This window comes from Callithrix jacchus, chromosome 3 (genome assembly GCF_049354715.1).
Source record: "Callithrix jacchus isolate 240 chromosome 3, calJac240_pri, whole genome shotgun sequence".
In the NCBI taxonomy this organism is placed as follows: Eukaryota; Metazoa; Chordata; class Mammalia; order Primates; family Cebidae; genus Callithrix; species Callithrix jacchus.
This window is the reverse complement of record NC_133504.1, coordinates 53106877-53129147: the sequence shown is the minus strand read 5'-3', so window position 1 is coordinate 53129147 and position 22271 is coordinate 53106877. Positions and strand designations below refer to the sequence as shown.

General features: G+C 37.8%; 1 protein-coding gene across 2 annotated transcripts in view; it reads right to left on the bottom strand.

Annotated features, from left to right (window-relative positions):
- FREM3 (FRAS1 related extracellular matrix 3) overlaps window positions 1–22271 on the bottom strand; it is a 107115-nt gene that overhangs the window by 45114 nt on the left and 39730 nt on the right. For both annotated transcript variants that reach the window (XM_002745319.6, XM_035292902.3), the window contains exon 3: window positions 2006–2152. In XM_002745319.6, the coding sequence (XP_002745365.4) occupies window positions 2006–2152 (147 nt within the window). The remainder of the gene's footprint in view (window positions 1–2005; window positions 2153–22271) is intronic.

Below are 22271 nucleotides of genomic sequence, written 5' to 3'. Positions count from 1 at the left end.
AGCTTAGGTAGAGCTAGGTGGCACTGCTATAGGAATGAAGCAGGCACATGGCTATTTACTTAATATTTGGTGAGCATCGTCTCTTTGTGAGGTGCTGAGGATGTCACACAGAATTAGGCACAACCACCACTACCCTCAAGAGGTTTTCAATTTGGAAGAGGCAAACAGATAAACAGGTGGTTTTAATTGTGTTTGGTGAATGTTACAGAATGGTATTTATCACTTACTGAGCATCTATGGTATTCAAGGAACTGTGCTAGATTGATTTATAATCATTATTACAAATTCTCTTCAAGCACATAGTGAGGTGGATAATTTATTGACGTATAAGGAAACGGAACTCTTTTGAAAGTCACAAAAAGATTAAGTGACAGAGCAGGAAGTCAAACTCCACAGTTTTGTTTCTTTTTTCTTCTGGATCCTGTGCATTGACTATTAGCCTGGGGTGGGGTGGGTGCATCAGGAGGACTTCCTGGAGTGTCTGAGTGAGCTGCTTTAGAGGTTCCTGTCTGTGATGCTGTGTAGTATTGTGATCTTAAAGAGTATTTACAGAACAAAAAGGCTGGCTGTAGTTTACTTAACAACAAATATTGGTGACTACCATATGCTCCATGCTGTTTGTAGGGTTGGACATAACCCAAGATGTAGTTCCTGACCTTGTGGAGCTGAAATCTACTTGGGAAGACAAATAGACACATGATCCATGCCAATTATGGTAAATGCTATGAAGAACCATACAGCAGGGCACAGAGATAGAGCGTGGCAGGGGTGAGTTTAGACAGGTTGGCCAGAAGGTATTCCAAAGGGTTCAGTTAGTTGGCAAACATTCACATGATTCTGAACAGATGAACTTTTTTTTTCTTGAGTCAAGATACAAAAATACTTCTTGACATATTAACCCAAACCCACAAGAAGGCCTTGAGATAAAGAATTGTGGAAGCAGGGCCTGACAAGAGGCGGGAAGCATATTTCAGCTGAAGGTTCCTGGCAGCGAGTTCCACCATGTGTTGATGAAGTAACCTGGAATGCAGACTGAGGCTGAGGGCCACCCAGAAATCAGGGTGCTCTTTGGCTGACCCCTTCTCCTAAGAGAACAGTCCTATTTTAGGAGCCCTGGGCCTGGAGCAGAGACCGAGGAAAGCTTGCCTTTTCTTGATTGCTTGTTTTCTCTCCAGCTTATTTCTTCCCTGGCTTCTCTCCAACAGTTTTGATACTTTGCCTGGGCTCTGAGTGGGGTCCTGTGTGTCAGGGAACCTCAATGCTTAATTGTAAAATGAAGACAATATAACCCTATCTGTCTTCTTAACAGATTATGTAAGTAAAGGCAAAATGATTTCTGAAAGTTCTGGCAGCTAAAGATGTTGTGAAAATTCAATGGCATATTAGAACAATTATTGTTAATTATTAATGATAATGAGATATATTATGCAGGCATTATATATGTGTTTACTCAAAGAAGACATGTTTTTGTACTAGGTCCTTGTAGAACATAAAGAAATTCAACACTGTACATGTCCCCAAGAAATTTATAACCTACAAGCAAGGTTAAAACAATTATACATAATCAAAAGAAATTATACATAATCAAAAGAACTAAACACAGTAATGCATCATGTACTCATAAATAATTTTTCAAAAGAAATAGCTGCAACTGAGGCTAAAAATATATGCTTAAAACAACTTTGAAGTAAATTGAGTGACTTGAGGATTGTGGGATGGCTCTGAAATGTCTTAATTTTCCTGGAGACTGGTGAGTTATAAAAGAGAGAAAGATGTAACTTGCTAGAAAGAGGAAAACAGGGGAAGAATGATAAAAATTGATATACATCTAAGCCCCATAACTCACATGGAGCAAAAACCACAGTACAATTTCACACACACTCTTTTAGAGATTTCTCCAGATCAATTATTTATTCTCTTTCAGTATACTTTCTTATAATCATTTTTGGTCCTAGATTTCATGTTTCCATAACCTTTTACCAACAATCAATCCAAAGTTACTTACTGATAAATGATGTTTCTCCAAGGTGTCCTCTGCGTATAAGGGTCACTTCTAAGAATGTGGAGTCTTCATCCACGATGTAGTACTCTTTCTCCAAACAAATCCAAGCCCAGTTTAGACGGAAAGGCTGATTTGTTAGTTTATTCCCTCCTGCAATTGATAGGGGCAAAGGAGAAGTCAGCTAGAGTGCTTAAAGGCAAAAGTCAATGATCAAGGTGTACATTTTGCTTCTGAAAACCGGGATTTCAAAACATACTCTTGTTTTATTTTATTTTTTGATAGAGGAAACGTTCTTTGCTTCTCTAGAGGATGTCATGAGCATCATCTTACGCCCTATTCCCCCTGCTTAATCTGGAGGGAGGTGCCTTCTAGTCACATAGGCCCTTGTGCACCAGGCTTCCAAAGAGCCAGAGCTTGGTAGTTTTAAATTCAGCTCATGCTTAACACCTCTCTCCTTTTCTCTCTGCTTCTCTTGTTCACTTCCTCTCTCTCTGCCTTCTCCATTTTTTTTCTTTGCCTTTAATTTACTCTTTTGTATTATTTGCGCATTCATTTGATCTCATATTAGTCTGGAACTTCCTTGAAGGCAATGCCGACATTATATTTACTTATTTTATCACTGTCACGACCTGATGTATTGAACTTACACGCACTAATGTTTAAAAACTACCCACGAAGAGGACAATAGACAGGGATATAAGGGCTCTATCTTATTCCCTCTTGTCCACACTGAGTCACTGGCCTCTTTGTGAAAGATCAACCCAGCCACTTATTGTGGCTGTATAACGTTTGTGTATTGGTAGCCAGAGAAGGTCTCCCTCAACCGGGGAGTGGGTGCTGCAAATAATCATCTGGGAAAGGATGCTGAAGTAGAAATCTTTAGGACTCAGTTTCAACTGATGGGGCAATATGATACATGTCAGATACCAAAGTGATTGTGTGTGAACTTTACCAAATAAATCTTTACTAAGCAGTTCCATAGTTACTGGACCCCTTAGTCAGATCAAACATATCAAAACGGGGCAGTGTGTGGACAAGAATTTGTGAAGAGAGTACTTTAGAAAAAGTTGATGCTGTGGTGGAAATCTCTATTACCACCAAGAAGGGTATGGGTATGAGGTGGGGCTACAGCCCTACCTCCAGCCTATAGGCTTCAGGGACATCCTGGAGAGCTTGACATATTCTATCGTTGGAGTCCATGTGATTTACTCATTTCCAAAAAAGACTGGCAGGGCAAAGGAGTGAGCAGAGAGGGCTGCACTGGGAAGCAATTGAGTAGCTGTGAAGAGTAGGACAAAGAAAGAAAATATATGGACTAAAGGTTGGCCATCCATCCAATAGGACCATTAAAGAGGCAACAGGATTTCAGCAGAAAGGAAGCTGAGAGCTAACCACCAGATTCCCATGGGTTGCACAGGTGGTAAGAGATGAGGAGGTTCCAAAGATAGGAATTTTCAAGGAACCCACGAAAACATCAAGTAAAGAAGGGGGTCCTTTTTAAAGAGCTGCCACCGAGGGACCTCCAATATCAGAAGGTCCAATATCAGAATACTTTCTTTCTTTCTTTCTTTTTTGCCATCTCACGCATTCAAAATGGCAATTACTATTATTATTATTTTTATTATACTTTAAGTTCTGGGGTATATGTGCAGAATGTGCAGGTTTGTTACACAGGTATACACGTGCCATGGTGGTTTGCTGCACCCCATCAACCCATCATCTACATTAGGTATTTCTCGTAATGCTGTCCATCTCCCAGCCCCCTAGTCCCCAACAGGCTTCTGTGTGTGATGTTCCTCTCCCAGTATTCATGTGTTCTCGGCAATGATACTTTCTATACTAGACTGTGCTCTGCCTCCCTTATCTCCTCTCTCTCTAGAGTCGACCTTGGAAGAGCAAAGGCTTGGTAGTAAGCAAGGGGAACCGTGAACATGGAAAGAAGGAAGCCGTCTTCAGCCTTCCTTCACACTGCAGGTTCTGACCCATAGTGGCAAACAAGGCTCAGTAGAAAAGAAACACTGCGATTTAATCCTACCTGGGCTTACACGAACTCACTGATGTGTAACTGTGAGATAAATGCATATGTTGATTTTCATGTTTACTCTCCGTCGTTTTCTTTCTCTTTAAAAAATAACATTATTGAAACTATTGTGGGTACGCTGATAAAGAAAAAGACAAATGTGCCCCAAATCCTATTGTTATTTTTTAAAAAACATATTGTTTACAGTTTGAAACCACTTTAATTCTTCATGTATCTAGTCCTTTAGGTTTTGAAATCATAAGTCATGACAGTAGTTTATATTTGCTTATTTATTTTGTGTCTTTTTCACAGTTCTTTTATATACTGCCACATGTTTTATTCTACAAACACATTATAGAGTATGGCAAATATTAGTCTCAGTTTATAACTGGACAGTTTCAGGAGAAGGAGGCAATTTGACCAGGTCCCCACAGGTGAGTGGTGAGGTCAGTTTTGCAGTCTGCTAGTCCAGAGCTCTGTCTTTCACGCTGAGCTGCCATTCCTGTGAGTTAGGAATCAATGCAACCCAAACACTTCAAAAGCAAAGTAGGAAAAACCTAGTGCAGATCAGCCTCTCTGAATCAATTAGAGATAGAAACATTTCCAGAATCCAAACAGCTAATTTGTAGTCTAGTGATGAAGAGCATAGACTATTGAGTTACATGGACCCTGGTTCTGGGTCTGCCACTTAAGAGCCATTTGATCATGAGCAAATTACAGATCTTCGGTTTCTTCATCTGTAAATGTGATATAGTAGCATTATGTGCTCTATAGGATTGTTGTGTGAATCAGAGAAAATAATGCTACCAAATGCCTGACACAAATTAGGTGCTCAATAAATGTGGGTTCTTATCATGGTTTCAAAACAGCATAGAATTGATTTCACTAGGCTATATTGCTTCTTTTGACTTTGCTTTCACTATTAACTGGCTAACGTGTCTTTTAAAAAGTGGCTAGTATCATGGAAACAGCCTATGTTAGAACTTTGAACTCCTCTTTCATTATAACATTTTGCTTTTTAAAGCACTTTCCTGTCACATTTCATATTCCTTTGCAATCTGCCTACATTTTGCCTGCCCCCCATACCCAGCAACACTATTGTTACTATTTTGTTGAAATTTTTGTATGCCTAGCCCTTGAGCAAGATAAGGATATATGAAAGCATCATCCTCCTCAAGCATAAGCTGCTTAGTTATTGTAACCTGACATCACCGGCCAACTCAGTGCTTTCTGTGAGCACATTCTTGCTGTTAGGCACCATATCAATTCACTTTCTAGAAGAATGAGAAAGATAAAAATGGTTTTGGGTAAATAAGAAATATTCTGTTTCAAAACCTTTAAAGGGGGCCTACTTTAAACCAAGTATGCTAGGAGAAAGAGGCTGGTAGGAATTGTTTCTGGTTTTAGATGAATCCAAGAAGGTGAAATCCATCTATACATGGTTTAAAACTATATTCATTAATATTGCTAAATAAAATTAACCTTAGAAATAGAGAAGTAAATATCTAAGGAACAACTCAATGGGGTTTTGGCCTAAAGATACGAGTGGCTAAAATGTAGTAGGTACATGTATTGGCGAAGAACCAGAAAAAAGACTGTCGATCAAAAGTCAAAATACAATGCTGTTGACAGAGCAGAAGAGAGTTTTCATTAAGGTATTTTCTCTTTCCCTCTCCCTATAAATTAACAAATCAGAAAAAAAATGGCTTCCTGGTGTATTGGTCATATCCTACAAATTGATCCCAAGTACCCACTTCTTATTCTCTGCTAAAATGTTATTTTATTCCAATTAAATGGGAATTTGTGCCAAAGACAATATTATTTGATTCTGGGACTGTCTTAGTACTAAATGCTTAAATCTTGAAGGAGCTACCATTGTCATTGCCAGTTTACTACAGAAATAAACATCCAGAAAAGTTGTGTTATTGTAATGCTGTATTATTTATTTATTGAGACAGAGTCTTGCTGTCACCCAGGCTGGAGTACAGTAGTGCTGTCTCAGCTCACCGCAACCTCTACCTCCCAGATTCAAGCAATTTTCCTGCCTCAGCTTCCTGAGTAACTGGGATTATACGCAAGTGTTACCACATTCAGCTAATTGTTTCTATAAGAGTCATTCTAAATAGTGGAGATAAATCTATATATTTTAGTTTCCCTACTGTGGGCATTGACCTTTAGGATTCTCTAATTCAACCAGAAAATAAGACATGTATATATGAAACTGTTAAATTACAACACAAGGCCAATATAATTGTGGATAGAAATGAATGGAGCGAAGTAAGTAGAAAGGAAGACTTCCTGGGAGGACAGGACTAGGAGAGATGGGTAGAATTCTCTGCAGAGAAGAAGAAGGAGCCAGTTTAATATGGAGGGAGAAGAAGGTAGACTTGGGGGAGCAGAGTGAAGGAGTTATAAGGGCATGGGATGTTCTTGAAAATCTGTGGCACAGTATTTATAGTAAAATGTACTGTTTCTAAGGCATGACAAGACCATTTCAGAATGGATTCACAACTATCCCTCATGCCTTTCTTTGCCTGGTTTCCAACATAGCCGTTCTTGTCTAATTCTGCTTTAAAGATATATCACATTTTATGCATTACTAGATCAGTTACTGATCAGTTACTGCATATCATTGGATTTTCTGCAATGCCTCCAAGTATGGCATGTTACAGGAGCAAGACTGAAATTCTTGGAATATTATTTTTTTGAGTAGTGTTACCTGAAAAAACTGTAAGTTGCAGTATAGCCCCAGTATAAGTAAAATCATGAGTGTTAGAGTAATAACTTGTAAACAATAACCTAAAGGTAGTATTTTAAAAATGTAAGTGCTTTAGAAAGTTATTTTAAGTTTATGACCAAAGTTTTCCAACATTTTTCATCCCCATCAACTAAAAAGATAAAATAATTCTTCATTCAAAGCCCACAGAAATTAACGTATATTTCTTCTTCGAAGATCTCTTGTGAATGAAAATTTATATCTTAAGATTCTCGGGCCGGGCACGTGGCTCAAGCCTGTAATTCCAGCACTTTGGGAGGCCGAGGAGGGTGGATCACGAGGTCAAGAGATCGAGACAATCCTGGTCAACATGGTGAAACCCCGTCTCTACTAAAAATACAAAAAAAAAAAAAAAAAAAAAAAAATAGCTGGGCATGGTGGGGTGTGCCTATAATCCCAGCTACTCAGGAGGCTGAGGCAGGAGAATTGCCTGAACCCAGGAGGCGGAGGTTGCAGTGAGCCGAGATCGCGTCATTGAACTCCAGCCTGGGTAACAAGAGCGAAACTCCATCTCAAAATAATAATAATAATAAAAGATTCTCATCGAATGCTCTTGTTTTCTGTTATCAAATAATTCTCCTAACTTTCTAATTAGAGGCAAAGGGCTTTGAGACTTCTAAGACCGATAAGAACCAGGTATTACAAGTTCAATGAGACTTCCTTATTGGTATTTGGCTTTCAACATTTTGCCTTTTTATCAGTTGCATGTGGTCATTTAAACAAAAATAGTCTAAAATTTTTGGTGTCACAGATTTCTTTGGGCATATGGTAGTAAATTTCTCCCTTAAAATGCATATGCAAGTATTTCCCAGATTTTATAATTCCAGGGGATTCATGGAAACCCCTCAACCCACCTGTGAACTCCTTAAGCTCAATGCTAAGCAAAGAAGACAGATTATGTACATAAATTGCTACAGGTTTCCAGATTAATGAATAAATTAAGCATTTTCCTAGTGATATTAGCCAAAATGACTTTGTCAATGGAATCATCATATACTTGAGAAAAGGAAATTGCTAATGTCACCCTAGTTCCATGAAGAATGGAGAATTAAAGAGGTAATTACTAATAATATCTCATATATCTAAATTTTCAAGTCATGTCTAGCAAACATATTTATCTAAAAGTGGAATATTTCTGATTGTCAAAATACTTGCTTGCATTTACCACAAAAAGAGTAATCCTGATAATCTAAAAAGATTTCAGGTACCCTTTCAGTTTCTTGGGCTTGATAATTATAATAAAAATGTGTTCATGCACTTTAGAATTCTCTTGTAGATCTAAGTTATAGTCTAGGTTTCTGAAGGATGATTGATGAAAAGTTACAATTATTTAAGCCATCCATTCAGTTATTCCACCAATATTTATTGAATACCTGTTATATGCTATTGACTCTTTCAAATGTTGAGGATAGAACAGCGAAATCAATAAAATTCCTGTTCTTGTGTAGCTTACTTTCTAGTGAGTCAATAGGCAAGTAATGTATAATATAGTTGATGGTATAAGTGCTATGCAAAAATCAGGGTAGGTGGATAAAGCATGACTGGGAGAAACAGAAGGAAATATTTTATAGAGTGGCTAGAAAAGGCTTTTCTAAAGTGGTGATATTTGATTAGAGATTGTGGGAAGAATATTTCTGGCAGAGGGAAAACAAACACAAAAATAACTATGTCCATATATTAAAACTCATCAATATTCTGCCATGACCAAAATCTACTTGGGCTCCAATTCCTTCTGATGCCCTTTTTATTCCAATCACAGTACTTAAAAAGGTGGACTGGCTTTCCAAGGCCAGTAGTGTTCATTAGGGCCATTTAGTTAACATGATTTTCTTTTGTAACTATTCTGCAGCTTTTGTACGCCCTGTCCATATTTGGAGGATTTGGCATTTGATGAGTCCTGTCACCTATAGAGGAGGTGGGTGGCGGGGTGTGTGTGTGTCTAATCTTTTGGTTTCCCTGGGCCATACTGGAAGAAGAAGAATTATCTTGGGTCACACATAAAATACATTACACTAATGATAGTTGATGAGCTAAAAAAAAATAAAATAAAACTTATAATGTTTTAAGAAGTTTACAAATTTGTGTTTGACCACATTCAAAGCCATCTTGGGCTGCACGTAGCCCATAGGTCATGGGTTGGACAAGATTTACCTATAGGAAGGAATTAGAAAATATCATATTGCAGTTACAGCTAGGGCCTCAGCTTGTCACTTAGGCGCTGCCAGTGTAGCTTGAGAGTTAATTTGAAAGTGTGCAATGCAAGGAGGCTGCAGGTCAACTGCATGGAGTCCAATTTTGGTGAGGGTTGCAGTGGAGGCTCCTGGTTTTCTTGGGCATTGGTAGCAGAGATGTAGTGTCCAGGGACAGCTGTACCTAGTGCCAATGGTTGTCCACAGAGTGCTTTTGGCATTCTTTTTAGATGCATGGCCTGTCATTCTGTCTCTCTGGCCTCCTAGAGATAAAACTATAGCTTATTACTATGCCATAATAAATTTCTTCATTTAACTAGCAATAGTATTTAATAGGACTTAAATAGCAAGGTAGGTTTGCAACTAGGAAAATTCTCTTGTAGACCTAAGCTATATTCTAGGTTTCTGAAGGATGATTGATGAAATATTACAATTAACTAAGCCATCCATTGAATTATTGCATAAATATTTATTGCTCACCTGTTATATGCTGTTCCCTCTTCTAAGTGTTGAGGAGAGAACAATGAAAACAACAAAATCCCACAGCAATGAACTTGTTTTTGTCTTAGTTGGGTTTGTAAAGGAATAGGAAGACACTGAACAGTGAAGGTGAAAATGATTAGCATAAAGCCCGACATGCAGTAGGCACTCAAGACACTGGGCACATTAAGGCTATATTAATATCAATGTAATGCATGCATTTTAATGGACATACAGGAGAAAATAAGTACAAATCGTTGTTTTGGAATGCATAAATCAATTACATACTTGCTTATGTAAATGAACGCTTATTTGCCCATTTACACAATATGTAATTACTTTGAAGTCAAACCATATATCAAGCACAGTGCTAAGGATTGTAGATCAAAAGACATGTCAGGTATGGGCTCTTTGGAGAGAATGTTGACAGGCTTTATGAAATAATAAGACCTTAAGCATGAAACAGTGACAGTGGAAAGAGAAAAGATGGGTTAAAGAAAAATGAAGGAAGAACCAACAGGCTGTAGGAGATGACTAGATCTGAGAACTAGTTATGGGGACCGTAAACTATGAATCACAGAAACCAAACAGGGCAGCTGGAGGAGTTGTGTAGGTATAGTACAACAGCAGTATAGATACTGCAATAGCTGATTTAGAAAAGCCAGGAAGGAAGATTTGGTTTTAGATTTGGCTTTGATGTGATGATAAGAAGCCCAAGTGCAAAAAGCTCATCAGATATTTGGATATATCAGATATTTGGAACAAAGGTTTGGAGGACAGCCAAAGGCAAGACGTATACATTCAGGAGTAATTATTATGCAGGAAGTTTCTGAGAGAGAGGTTTAAATTTGGATTTCTGAAAGTTTAATAGAGAGCTAAATCTGTATTGTTTAATTTTTGTATTTTGTTAGGCATTACTCTGAAAGGATTTAGGCAATTGTGGAGTTGGATAAGAAGATTTATAGCTAGTGGGACCCCAGCTGCGTATCTGACATAAGATACCCCGGGGTTCCTGAGTTACCTGATTCAGCCATCATCCTTTTCCACCCTCTTTCAGACCTGCTACTGGGGTCTTGATGGACAGCTGGCCACTCCTGGACTTTGAAGCGCCAAGCCAGGAGCAAGGTAGTGGAAAGGGCTTCATCTTCACAACACATTCTGCCTTTTCATGTGTGGCCCCAACTGAGGGTCCCGTTCTGGCTGTGCATAATCACTTGCTGGAGAAAGGGTGTGAGGGGAAGGAAATGAAATATTAGAAAGGGAGGAGCTGGGCTGGGCCAGGGAAACCCTGCTAAGATGGAGGCTTCTTGTGTGAGGGTCAGTTACAGGCTCTCTGGCTTCTGAAGTCAAGGGAATTGTGAGGGGGTGTGGGATGAGAAGATGTCACTGTGGGCCTTCCAAATAGAGGCCAGAGAGATCACTGCCTATGCCTCAGTTATGCCCCCACAGGCTTCAATTCGGAGCACTCAACTTTCTCCCTCAGACCCAGCAGCAGGCAGTCAGCCAGATGACGCATTAACAATTGCATTCTGTGTATGAGAGGTGGTTTAATGTGTAATAAATAAGAGTGCAGATTCTGGAGTGTATGAAAACCCAATTTATGTAAGTCAGGGATTTTGTGTAGCTGACACTATGTACTTCAATCAGGGAGACACTGTAGAAAAGAGGAGAAGTATGAACTAAACTTTGGAGGCAGTTGGATTTGGAAAACAGTGAAGAAAAAGAAATCCATTACAGAATAGAAAATAAGAAATATTTGAATTAGTTTTTTCACATTGTGGAAGTCTGGTATAAAATGATCATCTAGAAGTAAAAAAGAATAGTTTGAAGCATAAGTATAATTTTTACAGCAAAGCGTGACACTTTGTTATTTGCTATATCAAACTGTTGTAGCTAGGTATTTAGTTATATTTTAGTGCATGATTTTCCATCTCAGTACTACTGACATTGTGGGCTGGACAATTCCTTTGAGAGGGTTGCCCTGTGCATTGCAGAATGCTCACCAAACTCCCTGGTTTTTACCTACTAGATACCAAGAGCATTCCCTCCCTGCTCCTCCTCATCCTCAATTGTGACAATCAAAACTATCTTCAGACATTGTCAAATGTCCCCCTAGGGAGGAAAATCACCACTGATTGAGAACTACTGGTATAGGTGAAATGAAATAATTTTACTAAATCTGATAAAAATCTTCATATGTCTTGCATGTCTGTGTTTTAGAAGAATGATAAAACATTTTAGATTTCAATTTGATATAGATAATCAACCACTATCTTTTGCATTCAGAAGGTAGTCTTAGCATTGCCTAAATTAATCCAAGGAGAAAATTAGAGTTTACGAGTCATGAAGAAGAGCTATTTAGTGGGGTTTGATTTACCATCACACGTTTTCAGCAGTATTTTGAAGTGGAAGCATCAGGTTGTCAGATTCAGTTGGCAAGACCTGATACTCTGTTCACTCACACAGTAGCTCTGTGGCCTTAGGCAGCTCCTCATCTGCCCCCTCATCTGTAAAGTGGGAGTAAAAGAGGTGCAGAGAAGCATTGTGCATGAGAGACCTCAGAGGTAGGGGAGTGCAGGACAAACATCATCTTTATAACTTAAGTTTTTATTATTAAATTCCTTTCTTGCCATCATAAAACAGGAGAATAAATTATTATTTTTAACTACATAGAATAAAATTGATGTCCTGATGTTCTAAAAAGAGAAAGGAAAACATATAATCTCATACTGGGAAATGATAGTAAAGAGGGACCAACATGCACCAAATGCCCATTAATGACATTAACATTTGGCTGGGCACTGTGCATCCTGCCAAAAGAAAAAAAAGATGGAGAGATGGTCAAGATGAAGGAGACAGAAGTCAGTGGACAGACTCTGATAGGACTGGCCAGGATGAAAAAATGACTTGAGTGCACAGTAAAGTGAAGAAAAACAGAAAAGTGACTTGAGGAATAGGAATGGCTTAGAAAGTGACTATTAAAATAATGATAGAGAAATATAGCCAACTGAAGAATTTTTAACTTATCAAAATGTGAAGAGCATAATGACATTTATGTTTTCACAATTATTTCCCATTAGGTCAATTATTTTTCATGAGGTAAAAAAATATTGGAAAAAGACATCAAGTATTTTATCCAAATACTGTATTCAGAAAGATTTAGTTTTGATATAACCTAGTTATTAATTCTAATTTCTAATGTAATCTCTTCTTTTAAAAATAAAAGAAGACACACTTTCAGACAAATTTTGGTCACTCATGGAGCATAAGATTCCCAGTGGAGGAGCTCCACGGTCGCCAGCGCGACTTGTGGCTGGTGGAGAGGTTGTGCTGGCACCTCGGCGCGGCAGCTCTCGGTGCAGAGTAAATGGGACTGGTTCCCCTTCTCACCGAGGTTTGGAGCTCCGGGAAGGCAGAATTGCCTATTACAGACTCAAGAAGAAAGCCAGACTGGAGATTCCTGGGCAGAAAAGCACCATCAGTCTTAACGCCGCTGTTTTGGCCAGCACAGTGGGTTGCTCATATTTTGGCCCTGGGAATTAACAACTTGGACGTCCACTCAGAGACCTAATTTGAAAGTTGGTAATTACAAAGACGACAGGTGGATAAATTTACAATGATGGGAAGAAGCCAGCGTAAAAAGGCTGAGAATACTCAAAATCAGAATGCCTCTCCTTCTAAAGAGGATCACAGTTCCTCATCAACAAGGGAACAAGACTTGATGGAGAATGAGTGCATCCCAATAACAGATTCAGGCTTCAGAAGATGGATAATAAGAAACTTCTGTGAGTTAAAAGAACATGTTGTAGCCCAGCATAAAGAAACTAGGAACTTTGAAAAAAGGTTTGATGAAATCCTATTAAGAATAGACAACTTAGAGAGGAATATAAGTGAATTAATGGAACTGAAGAATACAATACAGGAACTCCGACAAGTATGCACAGGTTTAAACACTTGAATTGTTCAAGCAGAAGAAAGGATATCAGAGGTCGAAGTCCAACTTAATGAAATAAAAGGAAAAGACAAGATTAGAGATAAAAGAATAAAAAGGAATGAGCAAAGTCTCCAAGAAATGTGGGACTACGTGAAAAGACCTAATTTACATTTGCTAGGTGTACCTGAATGCGATGGAGAGAATGAATCTAAGCTGGAAAATATTCTTCAGGATATTATTCAGGAAAATTTTCCTAAACTAGCAAAGCAGGGCAATATTCAACCCCAGGTAATACAGAGAACACCACGAAGATATTCCTCAAGAAGAGCAACCCCAAGGCACATAATCGTTAGATTCACCAGGGTTGAAATGAAGGAGAAAATACTAAGGGCAGCCAGAGAGAAAGGTCAGGTTACCCACAAAGGCAAGCCTATCAGACTTACAGCAGATCTCTCAGCAGAAACTCTACAAGCCAGAAGACAGTGGGGGCCAATATTCAACAACCTTAAAGAACAGAACTTTCAGCCCAGAATTTCATATCCAGCCAAACTAAGCTTCACAACTGAAGGAAAAATAAAATCTTTTATGAACAAGCAAGTACTCAGAGATTTTATTACCACCAGGCCTGCTTTACAAGAGCTTCTGAAAGAAGCATTACACATAGAAAGAAACAACCAGTATTAGCCTTTCTAAATATATACCAAAAAGTAAAGAGGATCAACATAAAGAAGAATTTACACAATGAATGGATAAAACAGCCAGTTAACATCAAATGGCAGTAATCCTAAATTTAAATCGACTAAATCCCCCAATCAAAAGATACAGCCAAAATCCAACGGCATTTGGACATCCAGACCCATTTCACATGGAAGGATACACAAAGACTAAAAACAAAGGGATGGAGGAAGATTTACCAACCAAATGCAGAGCAAAAATAAATAAATAAATAAAAAGCAGGATTTGCAATTCTTGTATCTGATAAAATAGATTTTAAAGCAACAAAGATAAAGTGGTAAAAGGATCAATGCTGATCCCAACACTCAGATACATAGAGACTTAGACTCAATGAGACAGAAAATTAATAAGGATATCAAGGACTCGAACTCAGATCTGGAACAAGTAAACTTAATAAATATTTATAGAGCTCTCCACTTTAAATACACAAAATATACATTCTTGTCAATACCACATCACACCTACTAATTGGCCATTATTAATACCCATTTTTTTTAGAATAAAGCAACATTTCCGTTCTCTCTCCCTCTTTTTCTTCCTCTCCTTCACTCCTTTTTTTTCTTTCCTTCTCTCAAAAAAAGAAAAAAAAGAAATCAACTTGTAGACCTCTAGATCCAGGTCGGCAATGTCTCTCTCATTGCTTGATTTCCTTCCTTTCCTTCTCACCCTCCCTCCCTCCCTCCCTCCCTCCCTCCCTCCCTCCCTCCCTCCCTCCCTTCCTGCCTTCTTCCCTTCCTCCCTTCCTAAAAAACAAAAAATAATAGAATTAAATACAAAGAGGGATGTGGAAGTTTTAGAAAACAGAATTTTCCTAATCTAAGTTTACAGAGTTCTCGGTAAGAAGAGAAAAGTTCTTCACCCGCAGAAATTATAGAAGGAGATAGTATTTAGGAGGAAATCAGCAGGGTGAGTCCTTCTCATAGACCGATCCAGAGGAAACTGTTTTTCTCTTTAGGTCAAAAATGGGTGAGTGTCAGTAATTTGGTATACTTCAATTTGATGTATGAGTGGTGTCAGCATGTTGTGGGAACAGAACTAGACTGAGAACTGGGCTGGAGTCTTGGCAACAGCACTAACTGAAAGTGTGGCCCTGGGTGAATCACTTACTTCTCAAGGCATTATTTCCTCACCTCTCAGATGAGGGAGTGGAATTCAAACTTTTCTGAGTTCCTTCTTAGGTTTAACATTCTGTGATTCTTTCTGCCCCCACTTAGCATGTGGCACCATTATAGCAATACAGAAAACAAAGTAACTTATTATGTCCCATTTTGGACAAATAATGGAATTACTCAGCAAAAGTTGTTGTAACTTGATATATTAAGTGAACTTTAAGCTCCCTGGAGGTCTAGGGAGTTGTGTGAGGAGGGTGAATTCCCAAAAAGGCATACAAATTGTTTGGGTACAGAAGTGCACTGGCAAATCAAGAGGTGTAATCTTAACTCTGACTAGGTATTATCACCAAGTCTTTTCATATCCGTTATCTCATAGCAAATCCAATTCTGATAATAATTTTCAAGATTGGGAACAGTTATACTCAACATTTGACAAATAGAGTACCTGCAGTTCAGTAACTGTGCCTTTCCTGAGGTCACAGAGCTAGTAAAAAAAAAAATTAAAAATAGGAAAAACTCTAGTCTGGATCCTTTCCACCTCACCATCATCTCCTACCTCTCTTACTGACTTTGGAGTCAACAGGCCAGTGATACCAAGTTCTCAGTGCTGTTTCACAGCTCTGGGAACTCTTATTCATCCTTGAAGGCCCTGTTTGAATGTTGCTCTTTAATGAAGCTTCCCTGGATAATGGTTTATCTCTGCTACCTTTGCATGTATTTCCTTTTTGCACCTCTCAGGCTACTGCATGCAATTGTCTAGATGTCAGCCTCCTTCCAGAGTTGGAGCTGACTGCTCCAAATTACTCCAAGTGTCTTTTCACTGTGGAGCCCCTAGCACACAAGCACTGTTTCTGGCAGTTAATGGGAGCTTTATACATACCAGTTGAATGACAATGCTTTCTGGAGAAAAAATAAATGTACTAAATGTAGACTTAAAGAATAATAGTCTGAGCACTGCTAATAATTTAACCTATGTATAGTTTGTAAATGTATTACTTTTATTATCTTATTACATAACTATGTAGATAATGGGTTAAAAATTTCTAATAACCAGCCTGAACAACATCCTGAAACCCTGTCTCTACTAAAAGTACAAAATTAGCCGGGCGTGGTGGCGCATGCCTGTAATTCCAGCTACTCGGGAGGCTAAGGCAGGAGAACTGCTTCACCCTGGAAGATGGAAGTTGCAGTGAGCTGAGATCATGCCATTGCACTCCAGCCTGGGTGACAAGAGTGAAACTCCATCTCAAAAACAAAAATTCTGATAATATGGTATAAAGCCATGGTATTTTTTTTTTCTAGTTAGCAACAGAGCCAGTACCTATAACCAGGCTTTAAGATTCTTAGCTTAGAGCTTCTACAAAATACTGTATGTACAACCAGGTTGTGAACCAATCTTTAGGTATGAGGGTCTTATTCTGGAGCAATCTTTAAGAAAATGATAAAAATGACTTACAACACCATAGTATATAATATTTAACCTTTTATTCACAATCTAGCATTCTCTTGTTCTATAAATCAATCACATCACACTGGCCGTATAGAGTTGTACTTGATTGGCATTAGAAATGAGATAGTATAGTAAATAAAAACAAGTATTTCCTGAAAGCCATAATGCACTGTATATCTTAGTCTGGTCCCAATCGAACCAAGCTCCCATACTTACTTATACACACAGGAGACAGCCCAAGTGTGTCTGTGCTAATGTCAGTGAAATAGGAGGTGCAAAAGCCAGAAACACTTAGTTTTCTAAGAAGACAAAGATAAATGTCACACAGTGTATTCAAAGGAGAAATAAGATAATTCAAAGAGCAATTTGATTCATAGATGTAAGGAAAAGGGAAGCCCCCTGAAGGTCTACATGAACAAAAGGAGGCAAAAAAGAAGCTTTGTAGAGGCATAAAAATAAAGCTCTACTGACGACAGGCCATATTTTAGAACCAAGTATATTCACTAACAATTGTAAGTGTTTGGCTGAACCTTGGATCTAACAAATCCTTAAATAAATGTGGGATGACCTCTGGTTGAGACTCCTTTTTGAGGTTTAATAAAACAATAATTATGGAAGAAAGGTTGGAAGCTAAGTGAACCACAGCACAGCTCTGTAGTCATAATCTCCATTGTTAGTCCACACATTGCAAAAATGGCCAAACCACAGAGGTAACAGATGCCATTAGCCAAGTTCTTGGCCAACACCTATCAGGCTAAGAATACAAGCTGAGCTTTTCTTTTCAGCGGAAGCATTCGATTTGCCAGAAATTCCTTCCTGCCAGACCACAAATCAACAATTGCTAGATAATTAAAAAGCTTCCACTTAACTTACAAACTCTTGGGTAAAATATTCATTTTTCTAGAAAGAAAAATGCCTTTTTTTTATAGCATTAGATCTAAATGATCCCAAAGAGTTCCACTAAAGCGATCGACTGCCAAATTCATAAATCTTATATACCCTTAAGGAAAATAGAACTGGGTCTGTTAGGCATCATTTTGAATGATGCTATAGAGAGGCAAAAATTTTAAAAATGGCAGAATAGTCACAACTGAATCATGTTCAGTGGCAGACTAAACTTGTATACTGCCTGCAGCCATGGTAACAGAAATTTAGTTCAAAAACCATTTACAACTCTTAGAAAGAAGCTTACATCAATAGGTGAAAGATCTCTACACTGAAAACTATAAAACATTGATGATGAAATTGAAGAAGACACAAATAAATGGAAAGATATCCTGTGTTTCTGGGTTGGAAGTATTAGTATTGTTAAAATGGCCTTACTACCCAAGGCAATCTACAGATTTAATGCAATCACTGTCAAAATAACAATGACATTTTTCACAGAAGAGATAACAATCACAGAATTTATATAGTGAGTAGCTAAACAGTCCTGAGCCTAAATAACAAATGTAGAGGCACTGCACTACCTGACCTCAAAATACACTACAAAGCTATAGTAACCAAAACAGCATAGTACTGTCATAAAAACAGACACACAGACCAATTAAACAGAATAGAGATCCCAGAAATAATTTTGTGCACCTGCAGTCAGTTTATTTTTAGCACAGGCAACAAGAATACACATTGAGGAAAAGTCTCTTCGATAAATGGTGCAGGGAAAATTGGATAGCCACTTGTGGAAGAATGAGGCTAGACCTCTATCTCTCATCATGTACAAAGATCAACTCAAAATGTTTTAAAGCATTAAGTGTAACACTCTAAATTATGCAACTATTGGGAGAAAACACAGGGAATACACTTTGTAACACTGGGCTGGGCAAGAATTTTTAAAATAAGGCCTTAAAAGCACAGACAATGAAAGGAAAAATAGGCACATGGAATGACATCAAACTAATACGCTTTTGCACAGCAAATGAAACAACCTACACCAATGGTAGGAAGTGTCTGCAAACTACACATCTGGGAAGGAGTTAATAGATAGAATATACATGGAACCTAACAGCCAAAAAAAAAAAAAAAATTCAACAAACAGTGGGCAGAAGACCTTAATAAACATTTCTCAAAAGAAGATATACAAATGGCCAACAGCTATATGAAAAAGTGTTTAACATCACTAATTATTAGAGAAATGCAAATCAAAACGGCAATGAGGTACCACCTCACTCTAGTTACGATGGCTATTATCAAAAAGACAAAAGCAAACAAGTGTTGGTGAGGATGCAGAGAAAAGGGAACACTTACACGCTGCTGGTGGGAATATAAAGGAGTACAGAAATGATGGGAAACAGTATTTTGGAAGTTTCTCAGAAAATTCAAAACAGAACTACCAAAGGGTCCAGTAATCCCACTCCTTGGTATATATCTAAAGGAAATAAAATCAGTATGCTGAAGAGGTGTCTGTACTCCAGTGTTTATTGTAACATTATTTATAATAGCCAGGATATTGGATCAGTGTACATGTCCAACAACAGATGAATGGATAAAGAAAATGTGATATAGAAACACAATGTTTATATTATATAATATATAAAATACATAAATATAAACACGACCGTAAAAAAGAGGAAAGCTTTTGTCATTTACGACAACATGAATGAACCTGGAGGACATCATGTTAAGTGAAATAAGCCAGACACAGAAATGCAAATACTGCAGTCTCACTCACTTGGGATTTTTTTTTTTTTTTAAAGTTATGTCATAGAAACAGAGAGCAGAACAATGGTTACCAGAGACTGAGGAGGGCAGTTCGGAGGGGAGAACGAGGAGAGACTAGTCAACAGGTAGAAAGTTACAATAAGGTAGGAGAAATAAGTTCTGGAGTTCTGTTGTACAGTAGGGTGACTATGGTAAATGGTAAGGCATTACATGCTACAAAATAACTAGAAGAGAGGCTTTTGAATGTTCTCACCACAAAGAAATGATAAATGCATGAGGTGATGGATATGCTAATTACCTTGACTCAACTGGTATTTAACACATGCCTTGTGGAATTATCAGATTGTATCCTATACATATGTGCAAGTATGGCATATTAGTTACAAATTATTTAAAATATATTTTATTCAAATGAAAATAGTTTTGGAGACTTTGGATTGTATATACTGTTTTATGAATTATGCTGCTGCATAATTTGACATAAGGTATTGTTTTATATGATGATCAGGAGCATCCAAATATGGAAAAGAGAACAATCCAGGCTCTTGGTCTCTGTAACTTTCTGTTATTCTTATTCCCCTCCTGTTCTGCGTGTGTGTGTGTGTGTGTGTGTGTGTGTGTATGTGTGTGTGCATATGCATGTTTCTTTTCCCAAGCCTCCTTTCTGTTTCTTTTATCTTGCTCTTCTCCACCTGTCTGTATCACCTTCTTATTTCTACTTCTTTGTCTTTATGCATATGTAAGCTCTGTCCTGTTTTCAGAAGGCAGTTTAGTTTTTGTATACACTACCTTTAAAAAATGTAAAATATAAAGAACGAGTATTTAATAATCTGCATCCACAAAGAGGTTTCTCAATATATTTGTTTCCTTTACCATGTCTCTGGAATCAAACTTTGTAGATTCCTGGAAATCTGTGATAAAAATCTCAAGGTAATGCTTCACTTCCACATCTTTTATTGAACACAGACACAAAAATGGGCTTGATCTCTGAGGTTGTTTCCAATCTTTAGATCTATAAATTTGAGGACAATAATAATTATAATAGTTTCTATAATTTTACCTTTTTGAAAAATAACAAAAGGCAAGTTCAACCTATAAAGCATATAATTTTAAAAAAGTATTTCTTGGAGTTTATAAGGAGAATAAACATTTTTACACCAAGAACATATAAATTTTATAGCACAAGCTATAGAACAAAAATATGACTGCTGCAGTAGGCTAAGGTCCTCTGCCCAGCCATAAATGTTCTGTAGTTATATTAGGGTAGGTGGCCTCTTGGTTTCCCAAGGAAAGCCCAGGCAGCAGTCATAGATTGAGGGTTAAAATGCACCATTTCCCCTCAAATCTCTCCTTTCCAAAATTGTTATTTTCGTAATTTCTGATTCTGGCCTTCTTTCTATATATTAATAATGGGTGACAAAGCAAACTGGGGATAAGATCACTAGTGAAAAGAGAACTATTTCTTAAGTGAAGACATATGAATCTGCTTTTCTCATGCAGCTTGTACGCATGAGAGTACAGCAGGTCTGTGGTCCACCTCAACAGGAGAGAAACTGTGTGCTCCGTGAGGACGGTGAGATAATCAGTGAAAGCCTAGTGGTTTTGCTAGTGGGGGATGAATATATTAATGGTCTGTGGAACCGTTTCATAGCTCTTGCAAACTCTCTACTTAAACCTGAGCAAAGGAGCCACCAATTTACTCTGAATTTTCACTCAGGGTACCTCTACTTGCTTCAAGAATGGTGACAACTTTTTGATGGAGTAGTCACTGGGATAATTAATTTCATGTGTCAATGCAACTAGGCTGTGGTGCTCAGTCTAGATGTTGCTGTGAAGGTATTTGTGTATGTGATTAACATTTCTAATTAATTGACTTTAAGTGAAACAGATTACCCTCCATAATGGTGGTGGGCCTCATTCAATCAGTTAAGAGCCTTATGAGCAAAGACTAAGGTTTTTCCAGGAAGCAATCCTGCCTCATGACTGAAACATAGAAACCCTGCCTTACTTTCCCACCTGCTGGCTTGTCCTGCAGGTTTCAGACTCAAGGCTGTAACATCAACTCTTAACCGAATTTCCCGCCTTTCCTGCAGATTTTGTATCTGCTAGGCCCCACAACTGTGTCAGCCAGTAAATATTTATGCTTTATCTGTCTATCTATCAATCTATCTACTTATCTATTAATGTATTCGTTCTTTTTCTGCTTCTCTGGAGAATCCCAGCTAATATAATTGCCATGATATTTACCCTTTGCCTTTTTTTCTTCCTCTCTGAATGTTTTCTAGATAGAGGCATCTTATAAAATCTCATATTTTAATCACTTTTAATTATTATTTACATGTTTGGACCCTGTCTTCATGTTTCATTTGCTTGTTTTAATTCAGTAAGAAGTATTTTGTAGGTAGCCTTTGCAACAAGAACCCTTTGTAGGGGTAGATTTTCCCCTTCCCCCATGAGAGAGATGAAGTATTTTCATGTTACCTAATTTGTCCAAAGCACTTTTATGAAGATTTAAACTCAGATCCTTCAGTGGAGAATACATAATAATAATAAAAAAGAGAAATCTTCTATGTTTATAAAAGTTGCCCAACATTTAAAATTGTTGGAAAATATGAGGAAGAGTAAGACATAAAACACGAAAGCTTAAGAATTTTTACATAAAATACATCTAATATTCATTGGATGATGCTTCAGAGGAAAATTTGCATAGCAAAATTGACGCATTGGCAATGCATAATGTATTTTCACATATGAAGGATTAGCTGGTTTTTTTTTTTTTTTTTTTTAGAGACACAGTCTAATGTGATTTGGTTCTGTGTCCCCACCCATTCTCACCTTTAATTGTAATAATCCCCACACATCAAGGGTGGGACAAGGTGGAGATAACTGAATCATGGGGGCAGTTTTGCTGTGCT